This window comes from Notothenia coriiceps, unplaced genomic scaffold (assembly GCF_000735185.1).
Source record: "Notothenia coriiceps isolate Sejong01 unplaced genomic scaffold, NC01 NC01_scaffold00037246, whole genome shotgun sequence".
Taxonomy (NCBI): domain Eukaryota; kingdom Metazoa; phylum Chordata; class Actinopteri; order Perciformes; family Nototheniidae; genus Notothenia; species Notothenia coriiceps.
This window is the reverse complement of record NW_011369947.1, coordinates 12,122,576-12,144,602: the sequence shown is the minus strand read 5'-3', so window position 1 is coordinate 12,144,602 and position 22,027 is coordinate 12,122,576. Positions and strand designations below refer to the sequence as shown.

The 22,027-nt window shown below is 40.6% G+C and overlaps 1 protein-coding gene across 1 annotated transcript in view; it reads left to right on the top strand.

The window, feature by feature from the left end:
* LOC104966419 (A disintegrin and metalloproteinase with thrombospondin motifs 18-like) overlaps positions 1 to 21,835 on the top strand; it is a 22,655-nt gene extending 820 nt beyond the window's left edge. The window contains exons 2-6 of the mRNA XM_010795606.1: positions 17,385 to 17,397; positions 17,766 to 17,938; positions 19,254 to 19,384; positions 20,484 to 20,607; positions 21,549 to 21,835. Of these exons, the coding sequence (XP_010793908.1) occupies positions 17,385 to 17,397; positions 17,766 to 17,938; positions 19,254 to 19,384; positions 20,484 to 20,607; positions 21,549 to 21,835 (728 nt within the window). The remainder of the gene's footprint in view (positions 1 to 17,384; positions 17,398 to 17,765; positions 17,939 to 19,253; positions 19,385 to 20,483; positions 20,608 to 21,548) is intronic.
* Positions 21,836 to 22,027: the final 192 nt, after the last annotated feature.

Sequence of the window (22,027 nt, the reverse complement as noted above, 5' to 3'; positions counted from 1 at the left end):
ACGTGACGGAACGCCGGACATCGTGGCAGGAACCCTACCGTATACAAAACGACCTGGACATAAAATGTCCTTTCCTCACTCGTCTTTCATCTCATCAACAGCTAAAGAACAAGACAAAAGAACTTATAGGACGGAGTGAGAGTCTGAAACTCAACGCGCGCGATGATTCTCTGCACAATGGTACCTTTGGTTTTGGTTACCACATCGATTATAATTTCACGGCTCACCTTTGTCAGCACACATTTAGACTAAAACAGTCTTTAGCCCTCTTTACGCCACTCTTTATACCTGGGGCCACTCCCTTTGGCCCCCTCCCGTTACTATTAGCCCTCAGAGGGCGCTTTTAGCCTTACCAACTTGTTCATACAACAGTTGATTGGTAAGTCCTTTGAGGACGACGTTGGCTCTACAATAGTGGAGGTGGTTTTTGGGAGGCGAACGAAGTCCCAGTCAAGAAACTAGTTTAACTATTAATACGAACTTGTGTACGCTAACGAGACTCTACTGTACAAATAAGGTGTGAGCATTAGTTTCGTTTGTACCATTGCACTGAGAGCGGCCGAGTACGGGGGGAGGAAGACGTCCCCCGCACCAGCGTCACGAAGTCTTAAAAGTTTCTGTCCGAACTTATCTCGCTTTGCTAATAAGCATGTTAATGTTAATCTAACAGCTCCGGCGATTTTTCATTTTGAAATGCTCCCGATTTCTGAGGTCTAAAGGTTGGCAAGTATGGTTGATAAGCTGTTGTCCCTATTTATTTTACTCTGTTTGTTACGATGCTTGCTACTTATTCCGTTCATATTTTGACTAATTACCAAGAATGCAATGTGTACAGTTTGTAACTTAGAGTTTGACCCAGCAATAAGTCTCTGAAAGGCGGGGATTAATTCTGTGGATAGAGGCAGAGCGCAGCGGCAGGCAGGCTGCGTCACCTCACTTTGTAACCCAGGAAAGGAGCAGGAATCCTGGGTACGTGAGTGTTAAAAGTGCATTAAACTGTTTTAATCCGACAGCCGCTGATGTGCACGGAAGTCTGTCCGTTTCGTTAACATTTGAATAGCCAAATGGACGGAAATCCGTCCTACAGAATATGCGAATGAGAGGTTTGGCAATGCACGTGAGCGTGGCTCATTCCCCTGATAGGTGGAGAGTTGACCAATAAGCGGAGCACCTCTTTGTGACGTAGAAAAGTGTTGAAATCTGGATCCGTTTTTTTCAGATCCGTTGCAGCCCCTTTTTTTAGAGATTTGGCTAAGGAGGAAAATAGAGAGGGTTGTGTTTTCTGACACTTGGTGAGTTCCCTGGAACACCGGGGACACATATTCATGTATAAAAGACGTACAAAGGTGCATTTTGCATGATAGGTCCCCTTTAAGTATACTGTGTCAATAGTTGCGGTATGAGCATCTGCCGAGGCTGGCCAGGCTGGTAGAATTGGTGTACTCTTCCTCCTGTGTCCTCGTCCTCTCCTGTCACCTATGACCCCTTTTATACATCCTTGAACACAAATAGTTTGCTCATAAAACAAATATGAGAAAATGTATGTTTTTTGGAATGATGATGGCGCTAGATGAGGAGTCAGAGGATAACCAACGTTTTTTAAATGTATCCAGTCTCTTGCAAGTGTAGCAATTTATTCAATAATTGTCGATACACTCAAAACCATAAATGCAGAAAAAGGTAAAAAAGGCAGAAAATATTTAGCTTGGGACCTTGTAAGCCATTTAACATTACAAAGCAATTCCACAACTGCAGCATGTGAGGCAGAATAATGTGTGTTGCTGTATCTGTTGCTACTTGAGTGAATTACTTGTCAAAACAAGTTATAATCAAAGCTAAAAGCATCTCCTAAGTGGCACAATTTCAAACTGCAAAACGGAGTCGGCATGGCTTCATATGTCAAAATAATGCGTTCTACATTGTGTTCAACAGCAGTAAACAGTACAAATGATGCACCCTCGCAGGAGAATATAGCATGAAGCAATTAGATGTTATAGTGCATCTCCAGCACGGTTAAAAGTAATTTTGTACATCCTGAGGTGATAAACGACCAACCTAAAAAAAAAAGAAGCCTTATCCTTCCGACTCGGTAAGTATATGGAAGAGCACATTTTCAAAGGCAAGACAGTAAATCAGCTGTGAAGACTGACAGCTGAGGATGTTGTGCGTGTACTGTACACGTATGCCCATGTGCAAAGGTTTATATTTGCTCTTATGTGATTGTATATTCGTCCCAGGCCCGGAGCGGGTGTGGCGTCTATAAGGGCCGCAGACGAGACAGGGATTCATCCTGTCTGAATGCAGCTTATCACCGGACTGGCTGTCTCCCTAATGAGATACCAGCAACCCTGCATTTTAAATGTGGTGGACGGAAATCATGTGCATAAACAGAAGAATGAATAACCAATTATTTGTCTAGACGAGATCAAAGTCTCTCCATAACAATGTTTAAGTGATGACTGCCTCACTGTTTATCTGTTGATTTGCAGCCTTTTGAAGGTGAGTTAAAAACACCTAGACAGAAATATATATGCACTGTTGTTCTGTGCTTACACCACCAAGGTCCCCTTACAAAATGTGTTCTGATCAAGTGAAACTGCATTGTCAATAATGTCTTAAGGGAAACACATAACAAATACGATTCTAATCTAAGTCATTGGAATATTGGATGAACTTCCACCAAGAGCCAAACCATGATGTTTTATTAAACCTAACCAAGTTTTGTTGCGTTTTTTGTCTTTGTTTCAATTTAAATTCTTTATCCTTGTGCACTTAAGTTATATGGGAATGTAATTATGTAGGAGACAAAGTTGGCTTTACTGCCTTTATTGCTACATAATTTGCATTTTTGTTGTCACTGATTGCATCAAGAAACAGGTGAGATCTATCACGTTGACATTACTCCAAGTTCCCTCACTCATTACAAAGGGAGAAAGCAGGACTACAAGCATTTGGAGTCCAATGAGCCATGTCCCCACACTGATCTTTCTAATGCCACGAATGCCCAAACCCACGGTGACAATGAGCGACAGTCCACATTCAGAGGATCATCCCCATTAGCCCTCATTCTGCTCGTATCCATCTGCACATTCCTCTGTAGGCCCGGTGTCGAGGGGTGATAGGCTACGCTAAATGTGATGCATTAGGTGCCAGCGAGTAAACAGAGGCTTGCAAATATGTTATTAGCGCCCCTACACAACAGCGTCTAATGGGGATCCAAAGAAAGAATAAAGGCTGCAGCATGTTGCAACTTTTGCATTACTGACACTGAAGGGCATTCCTTCCAAAGACCAGGGGACTAAAAGAGGGACACTGCCAACTGCTGTGAGATCCCAGTTGATACAAAATGCCAAAAAGAGTGAAGAGCACTAATCGGCAATGCTTAAAGAGCGGAAAAATGTGTGTGTGTTTTTAAAGCTGATGTTTTTCCAGCCCATCTGGAGCCGTCATTGTCCTTTCTGTTGACCTCTGTCGTGAAACGGGGGACTGTCTGCAACTGTGACGCAATGACAGCAGACATTACGTTTGAGTGACAACGGGGAGTGGATGCCAAAGCATGAAATAACAAAGTCCTCAACTTTGGATCACACTATATGGTTCTATATGAGATATAGAAATACATAGTTTAGGAAGTTTGTTGGATAATTATAAAAATAGTCAATTATATTGTCCATGACATATTTTTGGGGTAGTTCAGGAGTAATGTCAGTTTTAATTTCACATAGTTTATGCAAATGTAGACATTATATTAGCTCAACCTCTGGTGTTATTAAGCCTGGTTCCAGTCGAAAATATGTATGCACACCCATTGGCGCCATTAATCATCGGCTAACAAACACCAAGCTGTCCCAAATGCACCGGGCATGCAAGAGGCCTACGAAAAGCCTCATCTAAACAGACTTTGACACAAACTCCAGGATTTCCCAGGTGTTTGGGAGGCATGACATCACGGGAGGACACAATGAGGACTTTGAGAGGTGCCGGTGAGAACAGTCAGCAAAACAAGCTCGGCTCCATACATCAACAAAAAGGCCCCTTCTAAATAATATGGAAAGTGGAGATGAGAGCCAAAGTAGTTCACAAGCAGCTGAATCCAGTTAACGCCTGGAAAAAAATATAGAAACATTTGAAGAAGGGGGATGGGGGGGTGAACACCCCAATGTCTGACAATTTGGAGGGGTGTGTGTGTGTGTGTGGTGACAGCTGAGGGGGTATGTATATTCAAAGAAACAACATTCTTCCTCACAGCGTGACTTTGTGTGGACATGGACTCCTAGCTCGTCTATTTTTTGATTCTGGGACTCTGGAAAACAACTGGGTGTTTGTGTGCGAGCCGTAAGCTGTCAGCTTTACCTTATTAAAATGTCAATGACTCCTAAACTGCATATTTATGCAGTGTTAACCGGCGCCCGATGGCAGAGCTCGCATATAGTTTCGTTCTGGCTGGCAGGCTGAGTCAGACGGACTGTGTCACCCAGAGATAAGCTTTATTACACAATGTATGCACAGGGCCTGTTTGATTGATGCTTCTCCATTATTATTATGTTCTGGCAAGGTAATATATTCCAGGCTTCCATAAAAGACCAGTTCTAAATTAGTTGTGTCAAATTGTGGCAGCAGAAGTGTTGGCCCTATCTCTCCTATCTGTACATCGAAATGAGGTTGTGCTGACATTGTGGTGGAGGGGGGCAGAGGCGATGTTCAGTGCATTTGCAAAAGCAGGAGGCCCTGGATTTCTTTCCCATTAAATGATAGCTTTTCAGTCTCTATGTTAAATAGACTTTGACACAGTTCTAGGGTATCAATTAAAAAGAGCATGGGAAACAAACTGATGAAGTAAAGCTAATCTGAAAAAAGAAATATCGACAGTATAACATCCTTGATATCCATGTTGCCTCTGCCAAGGCCAAAGGTGCATTAACATGTTCCATGGACAGCATTTCTCGTTTTTTTCCGATTTTGGTGTGTTCAAGAACTTAGAAGCTAAGGAGCGAGAGAGGGCAGTTTTTATTTAATTCTGAAATTTGAACATCTCTTAACATCCCGAAACATCCCAACAAATCGTAATGGATGGTAAAGAGACCATTCACATCCAGGCTAAAGATTTTAGCAAGGAGCCTGGTCAGGATGAAGAAAGAGGGTGCTTCTCAATGGCAAGGAAGGATCCTTCAGAGCCACTATTTCAAGGATGCTACGTCATCGAATCCCGCCGAAGGACTGTTCCAATGTCCTGGATCCTTGGAATTCTAGCGAGGACTGAATCCTTCGTTGCAGGACATTTCTAAGCTGCTCATGTGTATCCTCGGCGGTCTTAAATTACCCACAATTCTTTGCGCACAGACCAATTTCCCAAATCTTTGGCGGAAAATGGCTGAATCCAGGCAGTACACATTTAAATGTAAGTATGTTCAGTGGCGTAGTAAATGTGCACATGACTTGTGTTTAAAGTTTATAGTCCTTTTTTTTGCCCGTGAACCATAGCCGTGAACGCAAACCGAACCTTCTGAAAAATGAAACAATGTAACAAACTGTCGTCTGGTGCGCACCAGAGAAGCAGACTATTAGGTTTGAATGAGACCTTAGAGCGTTTTTGCACCTAAATAAATAATTTAAATGAACCTTGTTTTGACTTTGCCTCTTTTGTTGATATTTGTGGTTTATGCTACAATGTGCACCAATATGTGTAAAAAAGGTTTGCAGACATCAAGTATGATATATGAATACAAATGTTATTATTGATTGGTGATGGTGATTTTATGATTATCTTATGGCTGCTTATCCTCCAGGACTTTTTCAAGGCTGCAAACAGAAGGAGGATGTTTTATGTTAGTTTAGTGGTTCTGTCCTGGAGAGATGATTATTTTACAGAATACAGTTACTCAAGTACATCTTTGATCTTCGCAAATCAGATATGAGTCTTCAAACAAATCGCGCTCAATTTAAGGCGGGGCCTCTCATATGACGCACACCTGCACACTTGCTAGCCTGTTCCATTCTTCGTTCTCCGAATGCTAGGAAGGATTCTTGCCTAGCCTCTGAAGGACCTGACTCGGAAGACATGTCCTACAAAGGAAGCGTCCTCGACATTGAGAAATGCCCAGTATGCCTGTCTCTGCAAATGTTCCCTTTTAGTCAGTCATCAATGTTCCTTAGTGTGGTCATGCCTTGTTTCCTGTCTGTGGTTGTTCCATGGATAATTCCTAGTGTTCCCCAGTTGATTTGCTTCCTGTTTGTTGCTTGTATTTTTCCAGTTTTTGGAGCTTTCCAGCTTAACTTTAGCCTTGCCTTCAGTTGTACAGTATATACCTGCCTTGTTTGGACCTCAAGGTGAAATCTTCGAAGATGCCGTAAGAACAGTCCAAAATATTTGACAGTTAAAATGTAAATCTTTACATTTGAGAGGCTGGAAACAGCATATATTTACTGACTGACAAACATGAAATATCTTCCCCCTCACACAGTATAATGTATATCTTCTTCTATTGTTCTGAGCCAATCCGTAATAAATAAATCCCAGTATTTATTTCTGTATTGGTGGAACTTCAAGAATCTATAAAGTAGTCCTATATTGTGCAGTGTAAGGAGAGCAGATATGAATGTTCCATCTGTTGTGGATCCCTCTGCAAAAAGTTTAAAGGTAAGACAACGTGGCAGAATAATTCCACCATTTATGTCCAACTGAGCTGTTACCCACTAATCAGAAGGCTCCAAAAACATTTGAGACTCTTGTCCAAACTGGCTGACCACAGTATTATAAGGTCATTTTGTTTGGACAGGACAGTGCACATATTAGTAACAATTTCCATTTTCCGTCGTGAGTAAGCGCTTTTTTTTAATACCACATTCTTTTTTACTGGCTGGTGATTCTAAGTTACCTTTTTCTGTAAGGGAGATTTATTTGTACATGGAAGTCAAGCAGAGACTAACGGATGAATGAAAGCAGACATACCCATTACAAGAGAAGCATCAGGCTATTATTAAAGCTAACTGGTGAGGATTCACTGCCATGGTGAATAATTTAGTTCGAGGCACATTTACATACATAGCCAGCTCATAGTGCGTCATTTTAAACCATTTCAAGACACTGCCTTGGACTGTGTTCAATGTTTCTCTTTTACAGGCCAACTTGGTTTAGTTTAGGTTGGGTGGGTATTAATCCTTAATCCATTTGGCAAATTGTTTTAAATCCAACCCTCAGCAGCCATTCCAATGCCTGAAAAACGTGTCAAGTCTATCTAATAATAAGCTTTGACAAGTGTATTTTCTTTGGGGTATAACTTTAAGTATGAGGAATCTACCATCAACTATCCAGTTTAGACAGCCAAGCACCTCCTGGATTAGATCCATGTTCAACAGTCCCGGGGTGCATCCACTGACTGGACCAATCACCTTCTGAGCATGCTAACTGTTCCATGTGTACACTCGGCCCAAATCCAGACAGGAGGCAAAGGGAGGTATGAGTATATGTGGAGAGGAGCAAGGAGCTGTCTGTTGTCAGACAAACAAATCTACAAAGGTTGGTACTCTGTATACTGACTTATGATCAGCTAGAAGAACAGACAGGCACATTCAGGTGAATACTATATCCCACAAAATAATGGGAAGGAATGTCAAAATTTGATCCCCTTTTCTGTTATTACCCGGTCAAATTTGAACACAAAGACATGTTTTTAGGTTCAGTGTGACTTAACTTGCAGTCGGTATCATTATCTCGATAAACGCCAATATATTTTTGGCTTATCAATGTGCTTATTATAAATGAGCAAATACTAGATTGCTAATATAGATAGACCAATACACTATCTTATACTTATTTGTCAGTGTCAAAGTAACTCAGTGAAAGACAGTTTGGAACTTCTGTTGGCCAATTTTTGTATGTTTCCAATTTGTCCAAATGTCATAAAAACAGACTTACTAGACCATTTTTGGTTGTCAGACAAAGCTCAGCCAAAGCTTCAGTTTAAACACTGAATATTGTTCTGCACTTATGACAGAAGTATATCTGGCTCTTTATCCAAGTGCAGAGATATTATGCTTGGATTTTGATCACAATACCAAGCATTGTTAATAGTTGATTATTTTCCAATGAAGAACCATTATATATTATCATCAGTTACTACTAGCAACCAGATTCTGATATTTTCACAGATTATTACTTTTACCGATTCTCTTATAAACAAATATAAGTGTTAACCAGGTAAACTACAATTTTAATTAGTCCTAAAATTCACAAAGGTTCTGTTTGTGGTTTGTGCATTTATTTAGACCTTTCAGATTGTTATCGGAGTGTTTGAGTTTAACACTTGCTGTCTCAAGGACGTCTTATTTAAAATGTTGAAACGATGACACTGGCGGCTTTTAAACTGCATAAGATCTGGCTTCACTTTAACACCCAAGCCTCCTCTGCTAATGCTACCCACCCAAATCCATTGCCATGAAACAACTACCACCACTAACCACACCAGGATGTTGTGCCTATCCAAGTAAACCAACACTAACCAAAAACCCTTCCCAAACAACATCCAATCATGTAAACCAGCTGCTATAAAAAACATTTTGCAGGATTTATTTTTAAATCTCTTTAGTAGAGAACCTCAACATCTCTGAAGCCTTGAAGCTTTCTAAATAGCTGATATATCTTCCCTAAACCATCCACAATGTTGAACACGCCCAACCAACCACAGAGTTAGGGTTGTCAAAGATATTTTAAGACTTATCCAAACCTGAATCATCTCCAGTCTGGGATCACTGCCGCCAAAGCTCATCCCCTGGCTGTTATTATTTATTTGGGTGTTTAGCTTCCAAAGAGAAATATAAATAAATAAAACCAAAATCCCCCAACCTCCTACAAATCAGTCCCAATAGCAACAATGAATGCATGCTTGCTCCCACTTCGTCAACAGAATGAACAGAACCCTTGTGAACTCTCCGGTAGTCAAAGCAAACCAACCACGGCAGTATAATACTGACTGATATTTGTCACAACACATATAAATCTACCAAAGCTCTACAGCCAATAAATCCATGAGCCTTATCTGGATTGACAGCACAAACTAAAATGAATTGCATTTAGAGAACGAGTGCAACAGTCATCACTCAGTCAATGAGTTTTATGCAATATAAAAACTGGATTTAACAGAATCAGAACATTGTTGGTGCCCATCTACAAATGCACCAGTGATATGGTGAGGGAAGGTGCCTGTGCAAAACAAAGCAAACAATAAACTAGTTTGCACAACCTGATTTTGGCTAGACAATTAGTATTACTTGTCCAGGCCCAGAGTTACCAGGTGGGAGGTGTTTTCCAGTCTTTATTGGCACTACAAATTTAGTTTTTGAAGATATCCAAGATGTTACGATACAATAGATTTGGGTTATCGTCACCAGGTCTTACTTCTGTGCAATATTCCATCACTTAATCATGGCGGACATATCCAAATATAACAACACTAACGAGTTTTGAGTGCTGTTGCAATCAGAATAAGTCAGTCAGATGGGCCAATATTCAATTCAACTACAAAAAGTTTTGTGTTTGCTGTTTTCAAACTATTTAGGCTGTGGATTGTACTATCTGCTTTCCTCTATAAGATATTAGTTAGCATCCACACCCTGTTAGCTGCACTCATAATTTGAAGCTCTTTAATTGGATGTTTATTGCCAAATTGCACCTTGGTAGTTGTATAAATATCTATGTTATAATATATATATATAAAAAAACCTTTAATCAAGCTTTATATTTTAATTTCCAAGAGTCTTTCTCTTCGAATTATTACCAGAAAAGTCAGCTATTACTAGTACATTTGTGTTTGGGAAATAAAAAACGAACAAAAAGTGAACGAAGTTAAAACAATGAATATTCCAAGACTCACTGTCTGTCAGTTAATATAACAAAGATGCATTATAAGAAGCATAAAATACCCTTAAAAAATGCCGATAAAGATAATCAATTACTCATTTGACCGAGTGATTTTGTTTTTGGGGTCTAAATATGAGAAATGTTCAACAATGGCATCTTTTGGCTCCCTCTGTTTTATTTCATTTGGCTACTTCTTTTTACTGTTCTGTTAGTCGATAAAAAAAACACATATATTGAAAGAGTTCACGTTGCGTGATTGATGCTAGTCCATCTTCCTACAGTACAACATCGTACCACAGAATGTCTTGGCTTTCACAAACTAACCGCCATGCCACTCACCACGTCAGATGAGACGATGATGAATTAGAATGTGGCAGACTCAGATATCTATCTCACTTGTGGATCCAAAATGATTTGCCCTGGACTGGCATGACCTCGCCTCGCCATGCCACAAGAATGTATATTCAGGGGGAATAATACCACTTGGTGTCCGTGGAGACATCAGCCATATGTTCCTCCTGCTCTTGTTAGTTACTTCTTTCCTCTTTCCTTCCTCCCCCCTACCAGCTGAGCAGCTGTAGAGATGAGAACACTGTGTCACAGTTTGCGCTCACACTCCTCAACATTTATTTTCTTTGAGCGTTTCAAGCTGAGTAAGGGTCTGTAAGTGATCGGTGTGCAGACCCTCCCCCATTTACTTTCTCCGTGTTTTTTTCCGTGACAGTGGAAAGTTAAGTAGAATGTGTGAAACAGATGATCAGTAGTGGAAAAAAACAAAACACGCTTTCCTTCATTTGGCTCTTTTCATTTGCAGTTAAAGTCCCCGTGCCCTGACCTTAACTTCTCACATCCAAAGAGTTCAATTGCAGAATTCTTAATCTTTTAATCTCTCTATCCTTCTCTCTCTGCTTTTTGTAATTACAGGACATACTTATAGAGATTATGCCCGTGTCATATGTGCATCCGCAGCAGATGTATGACCGAGACACAGACAGGCATGTGGAGCCTGTCAGACTTAGCAAAGACTCTGCTTTAAGGAATATTTGGCATTAATACAACCTAGGTTCTGGCTTATTGTTACATTACATTACATGTTACTTGTTAGATGCTTTTATCCAAAGCGACTTACATACTCAATACTGTGGACAATCCCCACAGGAGCAATTTGTGGTGAAGTGTCTTGCCCAGGGACACAACGACATGCTGACTGCAGTGGGGTTTGAACCTGTGACCCCCTGATCCGAACACCAACGCACAACCCACTGCACCACATGCCTCCATTCTTCTGATGNTGGGTACCTCATAGTTTCTTCTCAAATGGCGTTTCAATAGAGAGGCACCCTGAAGCCGTTGATAGACTAAGACTAACCGGTCTCTGAGCCTTTTTGTAGTTGTTTCTATAAAAATAACTCCTTCTACTAGTGATACACTGTCTTCAAGAATTTTTTGGCAAATAGCCAGAGGCCATTAGAGTCAGGTTGGCGGCTGACGTAAGTGTCTCAATCTTGTAGCCGGAAGTTTTATATTTCAAACCTGAAAAATTGGCGGTTTTGTTTTTTTATTTTCTAAGGGTGAGCCTCGATTTTTCGATGGCAGATAAAAATGAACACATAATGAAATATGACCCCCGGTTTGATGATTGACAGGTCACAGAACAATGGGAGCTATCTATCCTTACCCACAATTTAAAGTACTTCACACAGACTATCTCCTCTTTACTCTTCTCGCAGCAAGATGTCAGAACAAAGTGAAAAACAAACAATGGCATAAAACATTATTAATATGTCGGGTAGTAATAGATTTATTTATTTTCTTCTCAGAGTGTACCAGAATGACCCCAGACCCCCCTGCTGGGGTTGGGTTTACAGCATGTGTGCCTTTTTATATAGTTCAGCTTTGATTCCATCATCTCATTAAACCTTTTTTAAAAGCATACTTTAGTTCTGTGAAGGGATATAAGGGATATATGCACTGTACTTCACTTTTATTAATATTGTATGCTGAAAAGCGTATATATTACAGCACAATTTTTTGTTGAATAGATTTGAGTGCTTCAAAAAAAATTCGGTCGCGATGTATTGACCAAGTAAAAAGTGGGTCCCGAGGCCTGACCAGTTGAGAACCACTGAGATAGAGCACACTGTTGAGATGTCCAATCTGCCTGTTTTACACACTTTGACCAACAGGGGGTTTGTGTTCAAATGAAGCCCATGATGAAGCGAACCCTTTTGCGAACCAATTGGCTGGAAAGCTTCAAAGCTTCATAAGGCTTCATCTCGCCATCACTATTGTTCATCCCCCTAACCAACACAATTGAGAGATGTTGCAACACAGCACACCCTATTCAAACAGAAAAAAAGAGGTGCCACAGGTTTCCTCAGTCTTTTAAGCAGGCCCTGATCAGGGATTGGTCTCACCTGGGAGAGGCAGAGAGGCAGCACCTGGAGGGAGGCAGTCAGCGGAGAGGGGAGAAACACACAAAGACAAACATTTTAGTCTTTAATTTGTAATACATTATAACTTTTCCCGCAAAGCTGAATAAATGCGCAACCCCTCATGTTCAAAGACGACCCTGTGCACAAGTATTATAACCGTACAACTCCCTTTTTCCCTAATGTCCAACTGACAATTACAATTACATGTTCAGCAGTTGTCAACTGACAGTGTCACTGTTTTGATTTCTAATTCTTTATCTGAGTTCTTTCCGAGAATACACTTTAACTGATATATACAAATCAAACTAAACAAAAGTCTTGAGCTCTTTTTACACCCTACAACGTTGTCTGTTAATACACAATTTAACTTATTTCAGCTGACAGTTTGACTAGTATTATCTTAGAATGCCAACTGAGACTTTCCAGTACATTTATGATCAACTTTTAACTCTTTTCATTGCTATATTTTCATTTAAATCCTCAACTCCAGTTAGCACCTTCACCCCAACTGATTAAACTCAAAGGCTCAAGGCGTAAATTAATAGTAAATATTTTCAACTTGAATCAGTACTAACACTTAAACTGAATGTTAAAATTATTTCAGTTATTGTTTATTGTCTGCCACTACAACTATGACTTCAACTGTTTCTGTATTCCACCCTTTTCAAAAGTTAAAACGCCCTTTTTATTGCTAAAGGCGTGGAGAAAATGTAGCCTTTTTGTAGTTTTACATGGGAAACATAATACCTCGACTAAAAGATAATGTTAGATACCAGAAACTTCTACTATTGTATATGGTGCTCTTCAATCCACTGGCTTCCTCAATGCTTACTTAACAGACGGACAGACACTGATGTGACTACTCCGTCTGTCATAGTCGAGTCGTCTCTTAATCCCCACAAGGGATCAAAGACCAAAAGGTTTCAGAAGCAGAACGGCCCTCATATGATACACATTATACACCAGAACTGGCAGGCCAAAAAGGGCCACAGAGCCCTTTTAAACCAGGTTAACTGTCACATCCGTTTATCATTCCTGTGGCACTTAAGAGTGCTTTGTAGGAGCAGCCGCTGTAAAATGGGGTTGGTGCAGCTAAACAGTGAGTTAGGGGGTCAGTGGGAGAGAAAGGGGTTGGAAAGATGGGGAGGGTTAAACATTAATCCAACAAATGTCATGATACCATTTCCAAAAGTGGCCAGATTCCTTAGAACTCTCATGTTAAGGCAATACAATGAGTCTAGTGTATCTCATAGTGTCTATTTTACCTTTGAACATTTCCCAACTATTCTTAACAGATACCTTCACCAAAATAATTTGATAAACGTTGTATCCCACAGTGTACTCCTGAGTCACGATCTAGTCCCTGACTCAGAGTGTGTTTTTTCCCATGTAATCTCTAAGATTACTTAAAAAGGGCCCTTCTGCTCCTAATCTGAGCAGAATATGGATTAGCCTGAATCTGACTGCTTGTCTCTAATGTTCTCTTCACCCCTAAACTGACCTGTCTGGGCACTCCTCCTAAAAAGCCAGACACTATGAGCAAAATTGCCATTAGCTGGTAAATTTCAAATTATTTGTGCTACATCCAAAATCCATATCTAGGTGTTTATTTTACAGACTTTGTCCATTTGTGACAGTACATTTCTCCAAAATTCACAAACAGTTTCCATTAGATAATGCCTCAATTGCTTATTTAACAGTATAATTTCATAAAACATGTATTACAATAAAGAATTGTGTTAATTTAGGTTATCAACTTGGGTTTTCTTGCATATCTATGTAAAATAATATTTTTCCCCATACTCTTAGCCAGAAATCTCCATGTACTGTAAGAAGTACTTCATTACAAGACACTTTGCAGTTTCATTAATCAGAAATAGATTTTAACGTGGGGTTTGTTCATATACTGTATAATTTCTAGCCGGATTTATACATTTCATTTATAAAAACATGCTGAATTTTTTTTTAACTTAATAAGCAGTATTTTCTGATGTGAAATGTAAAAAATATATATTTAAAATTGCTTTTTATCAAAACGTTTTTATCAAATATGTCAAAAAAAATGAATTAGAATTTGTAATGTTTACATTTCCATAACATTTCAGAAAACTTAATACTACAAATAACTGTTAACTGGGATTTCATGGTGATATAGTTCAAATGTTACCCAGAAGTGTATGCCCTTTAAATATATATACATATGCATTAAATGTAATCGCAACCTATGTTAATCAATATCTTAAACTCTCTGCAAAAATCGAATCCTCCAGACGTTGTTTAAAATGTGACCATACAACTATATCAGCGTTTGTAGATTGTCAACTCTACCCTCCTAAACAATTTCCACACAGCGAGGAAGAGTCTTATAATGTAATTAATTTGATTCTGCACATCCACTTTATGAGGCCATAGTGTATCTTTTGAGTCTTGTAAAATCGCCCGATTAAAGCCATCCCATCAAATAGTTACTCTAGACAGAAAAGGAATCTTCTCCCCGCCCCTCCCGCCTCACCCCTCCGTTCCCCGTAGACCACCTGCCAGATCAAACACAGTCAACTTAATCCTCACCAACAAGCCTAGAAGATTAGGTTCACGATCTTGACCTGGTTTTGTAGGGAGCACAATTTGTCACACACTCAATTTAAAGAGAGTTGGGGGCATAGTACGAGGAGGGGGTGGGGGGGGGCACGGTGCTTAGAATGAACCTTGTTTGGTCAGTCCGCTAGACTTTGCTTGTCTTGCGGACATCTTTCAGTGGATGTCTGCTCACCACCTCAAGCTCAACCTTGACAAGACTGAACTGCTTTTCCTTCCGGGAAAAGATTGTCCCACTCTTGACCTAACAATCAACATCGGCCCCTCTGTTGTTTCCCCGACTCAGACTGCAAGGAATCTAGGTGTGACCCTAGATAACAAACTGTCCTTCACTGCAAACATCGCTGCTACAACCCGCTGCTGCAGATACGTCCCCTCCTGACCCAGAAAGCGACGCAGGTTCTGGTCCAGGCTCTTGTCATCTCACGCCTAGACTACTGCAACTCCCTCCTGGCCGGTCTACCTGCAGCTCGCTGCACCCGCACTGCGAGGGGGACCCAAGTTCCCATCAGCAAAAACACGTGGGTTTGCTATCCTGGCTCCAAAATGGTGGAATGAGCTCCCCATTGACATCAGGATAGCAGAAAGCTTACACATCTTCAGGCGCAGACTGAAAACTCATCTTTTTCGACGCCACTTCGAGCGATATAACTATTAACAAAGCACTTATATACTAATAAAGGACTGGCTTATCTAAAGCCAGTTGAGTAGCACTTGAAATGTTTTAGCTCTATGAAACCTGATGTACTTATATGATTCTTCTATTGTAAGTCGCTTTGGATAAAAGCGTCAGCTAAATACAATGTACAGTAATGTAATGTAATGTCAGTAGAGGGTTTTTTTCTGGGTTTATGCCTTAAGCAGAGCCTCATATTGTGGATCTATGTTAGAAATTGTTTGAGAGGCAGAAGGAGAGGAAGCAGGTGACTCAAGAAGACAAGACTAAACAAGATGACCTCTGCCCTATAGTTTCTGTCACTAGGCAGATTTACAAGGCTCCCGGGACTTTAAAGCTCCCTTAACGTTCCTGAGGGTTGCGTTGGAGTCAGGGTGTAGAGACAGAAGAGGAATGACTGAAACAAAAACTGAAAATGTTGTCAGATCTGGTTTCTATCCTGTTATTGGAAGTCGATTTACAGTTCCAATGATACTGGAGGATCTAGGGACAGAAGAAGAAGAAGAAGAAGAAGAAGAAGAAGAAGAAGAAGAAGAAGAAGAAGAAGAAGAAGAAGAAGAAGAAGAAGAAGAAGAAGAAGAAGAAGAAGAAGAGAGGTTAAGAAACCAGAAGGGTTGTGAAATTCAGGGCCAGATGGTCCATAATCCGCAAACTGCTTTCAACTTTCCCGAGAAAATTGTCCCGTTTTCTACACTTGCCTCTGATCAGAAGGCCTTGACTATACGACACAGTATGCGGTACAGTTCCCCACTGGCCTGCCGTAAGCACATTACCATATGGGCTGCATTTGTCTGCCGCTAAGTCCTAATAGGATCAGGCCTACGAAAACCTGGGCCAATTCCCCCCCTCGCCAAGGGAAGCGAGATCGGCACTGAACAGATTTACACACACACACACACACACACACACACACACACACACACACCTTGAGGAGCTCCATCACTCTTGGCAGCTGAGTCGCAGATTGATTGAGTCCAGGTCTGAATGGAGGGAAACATTTAAAAGAGTTAAATAAAAAAACAGTGAAGAAATGTTTCTGATTGTTGCAGACAGTTGCATTGGCAATTGGCAATTGGCAATTCCCAAATAAATAGTTGCAGTCTCATGGTGTTTACTTCTCTTTTTTTGTTCCTTTTCCAAAGTTTCATTACGTTGCAACACTAAGGGATATGCTTTTATTGGACATAAAAGGCCCAATTTTCTCTGCTGGTGGTAGCGTTGGAATGCCTGGCATGAGTTTAGAAAACATGAGACTTCAGACATTTCAAGACTCTGTTTGTCTTCATCTAACAAGTGGTGATGGCTTTTATTATTTTAATGGCATATTAAAGATTAATTACCTGTTTATATTTTTTGTCAGCTCTTCCTGTGTGGTTATATGAGTGTTGATTTGGTGTGGTGTGTAAATATCATGGCATGCAAACTTCTCTTTGACATTCCTGTTTTAAATCAATGTGACATTTAGTCCACTCAGTTTTGCTTTCATCAGGGATAACACTACACTGACAGATAAGATGGTGCCATTTTAGAGAACACATTTGGTGTAATATACTCTGAGAATATATTTTGTTTGCATTTCTGTCACTCATTCAGAGATGGGCCAAGTTACCTTGTGAAGGATTAAAGCTGCCCTGTTTAGTTTTCTTATGGGAAGACAAAAGTAACATACATTCAGGCAAGAAAAACAGGCAAAAAAATGTTGTTCTATGCACCGGGTGTTATTGAGTCAGGGATTTTTTGCTTCTTGGAAGGAAAACAATTTTGGAAAGTCTCATGGTGTTGTCTGTGTTTCTCAATTAAAGAAATTGTGTGTTTCTTTCAGGTCTTAAAAACCTGTAAAAACACTTATTTTTAGGATATTAATATGGCAAGTGTTTGCATACTTTATGCATACTTTCCATACATCTGCAAAACTGCAATGACCATTGAATTGCACAACAGTAAAGGAAAATTACCTAGAGGGGAACATGATATTAAATCTGCTCAAATAATTAATGAACACAGGTTAGTTACCACCACTATATAAGTGTACTTGTCTTGTGATGCAGTCTCAATACACAGTCCACATTTTAGCTAATGAGTTTTGATTGTCGTGTTAATGCATTGGTTAAAGTGTGATCATAAAACAAGCAGAATATCTCCATGACTAAACCCTTTTTTTTCATTGTCTCTTTTTCTGGGTCTTGTCTTGTCTTCCACCCAGGCCACAGAACAACGGTAAATTTTGCTCAGGCTCCAGCCGCCTCAACCAGCTGTGTAACACTCGGACGTGCCCACTCAGCGCTGTGGACTTTCGGGCCCAGCAGTGTGCCGAGTACAACAGCAAGCCATTCAGGGGCTGGTACTACAAGTGGAAGCCCTACACCAAAGTGGACGGTAAGGTTATCAATTGTTATAAGACCCAATAAGTATTTTATATTTAATGCATCCGTTGTAGAGTGTTGCAGTAATTACATATGTTTGTAGGCTGATCCAGAAGTTAGCATCACAAGGGCTCCCTCGACTCCAATAAATGGGATTGTTCCATTGGATTTTGGGATACTGCAGGAAATAAGCTCTGTGGCAAACACACGTTTATGATATTTACACTTTTTGTTTAGTAAGATAATCTCCACCATTTTAAAGTGCACCAGGAGTAAAAATCTAACGTCAGCCGAAACACATGACCCGACTACATGACTGTCACAAAACTGCTAAGCTAAAAGGTGGCTAATGTTTTTTTTAAATGATGTTGACGTCATTGGCTAATGATGTTTAGTGGTCTCATTTAGCCACTTGTTAGCAACTTGTTGGCCGCTTGTTAGCAACCAACGTAAGCTTGTATTTACCACAAACCATTCAAATAACATTGATGTGAAGGAACCAGGAAGTGCTAAACGGGTAACTAATTTCAATATTTAGGACTCATGCAGCACCCTTTAGGGATATTCAAAGAGCAGCTCTGTTAAACACACAGAGGATTGCACAGTGCTCATGGCAAGCCTTTTCTCGTCTTAATTCCGTAGATCTTTTCATTCTGTAGGCCTGCTAGTCCTAATCTTTTTTTCATAAAGTGTTTCTGTAATGCCAAACTCTATTTACTGCTGCAGTGATTAGAGCCAAAAAGCTGGAGGAAACTATCACTGTGTAATGTGCACGGGAGACATGTAGCCACCTGCACCCCTCGGTGGGGATGGATTTAAAAAGGAAGCCAACGGGCCAGCTTCGTAACACACACACAGACACACAGAGAGAGAGAGAGAGAGAGAGAGAGAGAGAGAGAGAGAGAGAGAGGTGCATTTGGCCGTCGTCCCAGGCCTATTTAAGCTGTTGATGAATGGGAGGCGGTGTACAGAGGAACAGACTCTGAACTGCCTTCTGGGACCTTAGGCCAAGTCACCTTCACCGTCATTTATTTTAATCAAAGGCGGCGGTAGAGACTTGTCTGTAATAACTGATCTGAACCGCAAAATAAAACTGCAACCCCAAATGAATACCCCTGGGTGCCTTCATATTCAAATTCCTGTCCTTTCCAATTCAGCGTCACCAGGACATTTACCGTACATTATGTGCGTAAGAGGTTGCAGAACATCAGCTATGGCAACTTTATATTTACCAGGTTATAAAATAACTTTGGTGAATCAGTCACATTAAGTGACATTCCCTTAAAGTTGACCTTTTTCAATGATACTAATGTTTGCTCTATGTGCAGATGAAGACATCTGTAAGCTGTACTGCATCGCTGAAGACTTTGACTTCTTCTTCGCCATGGCCAGCAAGGTCAAAGATGGCACCTCCTGCTCCGACCACAAAGGAGATTTATGCATTGATGGAGTGTGTGAGGTACATTGTCTGTTTGGATTCACTGTGCTGACCAACTCTTTCATGAACAAAAATAGAACAAAAATGACAGTTCATGGAAGAATATGCTTTTCAGACTTGTTTCGGTATTGATCTCATAATCAAGTGTTGGGTGGGTGTCCAAGATTGTAGTTTCAACCAAGCGGCAACCTCCATTGGTGAAAGTTGAACTGGAATGGTCAGAAAGTGCAGTTCCTCTAACGGCCACTTAGGGCTGGTTATTCTCTATAAACCCTCCGGTTAAGAAGCCCCAGTCTGCAGCAGAAATAAACATGTCAGCAGCCTGGTACCAAAAAAAACAGTTTTGGACTTCAGTTAACTTCCCCCTTCGACAACTATACGGAGGGTTCATTTTCTATATAACGCAACTTAACTTTAAAGGTATTAAGAGGCATCAACGCTTTGATTGACAGTAGGGTACTGAGACAGGTTGCTAGCCAATATGTGTTGCTTCTGCTAGAGAAACTACACCTGCCTTGAAATGTTTTAAAATCTTCCTTTACCTGCAAAAAATGATTGAAATTAACATGTAAAGGATTTTGATTATTGGGTTAAACTGGACCTTTGTTTAAAACGTTGTCGAAAGCAGTCACGTTGCTTGCCATACATGCAGCCCTTAAAGGAGATATTCTTGCCAATATATAATCCAATTGCTTATACAACGCATGAGAGCTTATAATAAAGAAAACATTTAGTTTTTGTTGTGGGTCCAAGAATGAATTTACCTCTTACCTTTTTTTTTTTTTCGCAGTTAAATGCTTTGGACCTACATAACTACATCTAATACATACTGATTTTGTTCCTACACTTCATCTCATCTTAAAAGTAATGCTGCATCACCCAACAATGGTTATATTCTTCTGTTGTCAAGGGCATTAGTTACTTGAAACACCCAATGTCAACACAGTTGGAGTTAACGTTAGACTTGGATTGTCTAAACACATACGTTTATTCCTCTTAATTCTATTCAGCATTGATGGTGTGTGTGTGTGTGTGTGTGTGTGTGTGTGTGTGTGTGTGTGTGTGTGTGTGTGTGTGTGTGTGTGTGTGTGTGTGTGTGTGTGTGTGTGTGTGTGTACAGGCAGTAGGCTGTGACCAGATTTTGGGCTCAAAGGCCTCTCTGGATGCCTGCGGGGCCTGTAAGGGAGACAACTCCACTTGCAAGTTCTTCAAGGGCCAATACACCCTTCAACACAGGGCCAACGGTAAGCCTGTCTTTGTTTGTAGTGTGTCTGTGCATGTGGGCTAGCATAAACTTAGTCCTCCTACAAGACAAAGGGAGACTTAAGCCCACTAACAAGGACAGAGGAAATGCACAGACAAATGCATCTAATCCCACTTCATAATGGACTGATTCACTTCATCCACTGATTCACTTCATCCACTAACACACATGACACAAATAAAGTTGAGTGCATGGTGGGCTACAGTGAGGAATGCCATAGTGAGAAAAGTTTACCATCGCTTTCCTAACTTGCTTTTAATAACAGAAATATATAGTCAATGACGTTCATGTTATGTACAGTGCTTACTCTGATCTTTACCTTTGGATAGCTCTGTCTGACCTCTTCGGTCAAACCTATGCTTTGGGGTTAGGATTAGTTCTGACACAGTGGATCGGTTTGCTTCAAAGAAAGTTTGAAAATACCCTCAGTAATGTTATTATGTTCCTGATTAGCATTGGGTTTAATTATAAAAACGATATACTGAAAAAGTACTTTTGCTAATTGCGTTGACACCAAATCCTGCAAAATCTCTCTTCGGACCACTGTACTTTACTACCTTCACGTGATAAGTTACTCTTGTTGATCTAGTGTCCAATTTACTTGTAGCACTCTTAGTATTTTACCATTTAGAGGTTTTGTTTTATGAACATGGGCGCTCATAGGTCTCCGCAAAATAAACCACATTTTTATTTTTATTAAAATAAGAAAATAAATCGACAAAACGATGTTGGGCCGAGTTCTACATTCAGTTTGTGTGCAAACAGCAAATAACACAATTTTCTGCGTGAAGCCTATGGTATGCGAGCATGGGTAGCAGGTGTTTATGATGAAACACAAAATAAGAGTCAGGGAACGGCAATAAACAAAGATGTAGGAATGATTCAGCCTTGACTTTCTTCCTTCTCCTCAATTTCCCTTAGAGTACTACTCCATGGTAACAGTCCCTTCAGGGGCCCGAAGCATCCGCGTTCAGGAAATGGAGGTGTCCACCAGCTACCTGGCCACCCGCTCCCTGAAAAGGAAGTACTACCTGACCGGGGACTGGACGGTGGACTGGCCGGGGAAGTTCCACTTTGGTGGGACCGTGTTCGACTACCAGCGCTCTTTCAACAAGCCAGAGAGCCTGTATGCCGCTGGACCTACTAATGAGACGCTGGTGTTTGAAGTAAGCCGCCGCTGCTGGGTGATGTCCGTTTGGGGCAATTGACAGTGACAGGGGCCCTGGCAGAGCTGCCGCGCCTCTCTCCTATTTTACGTCTGTATATGAATAGGCTTAGATGAAAAAGTTGGTTGGTAGGGAGAACGGGGGTGGTTGTAACTGTATGTGATGCTTCTGTGGGGGATTAATTGGTGATTGGTTACGTCAGGGATGATCTGGGGATGGGTGGGTGGCGTGGAA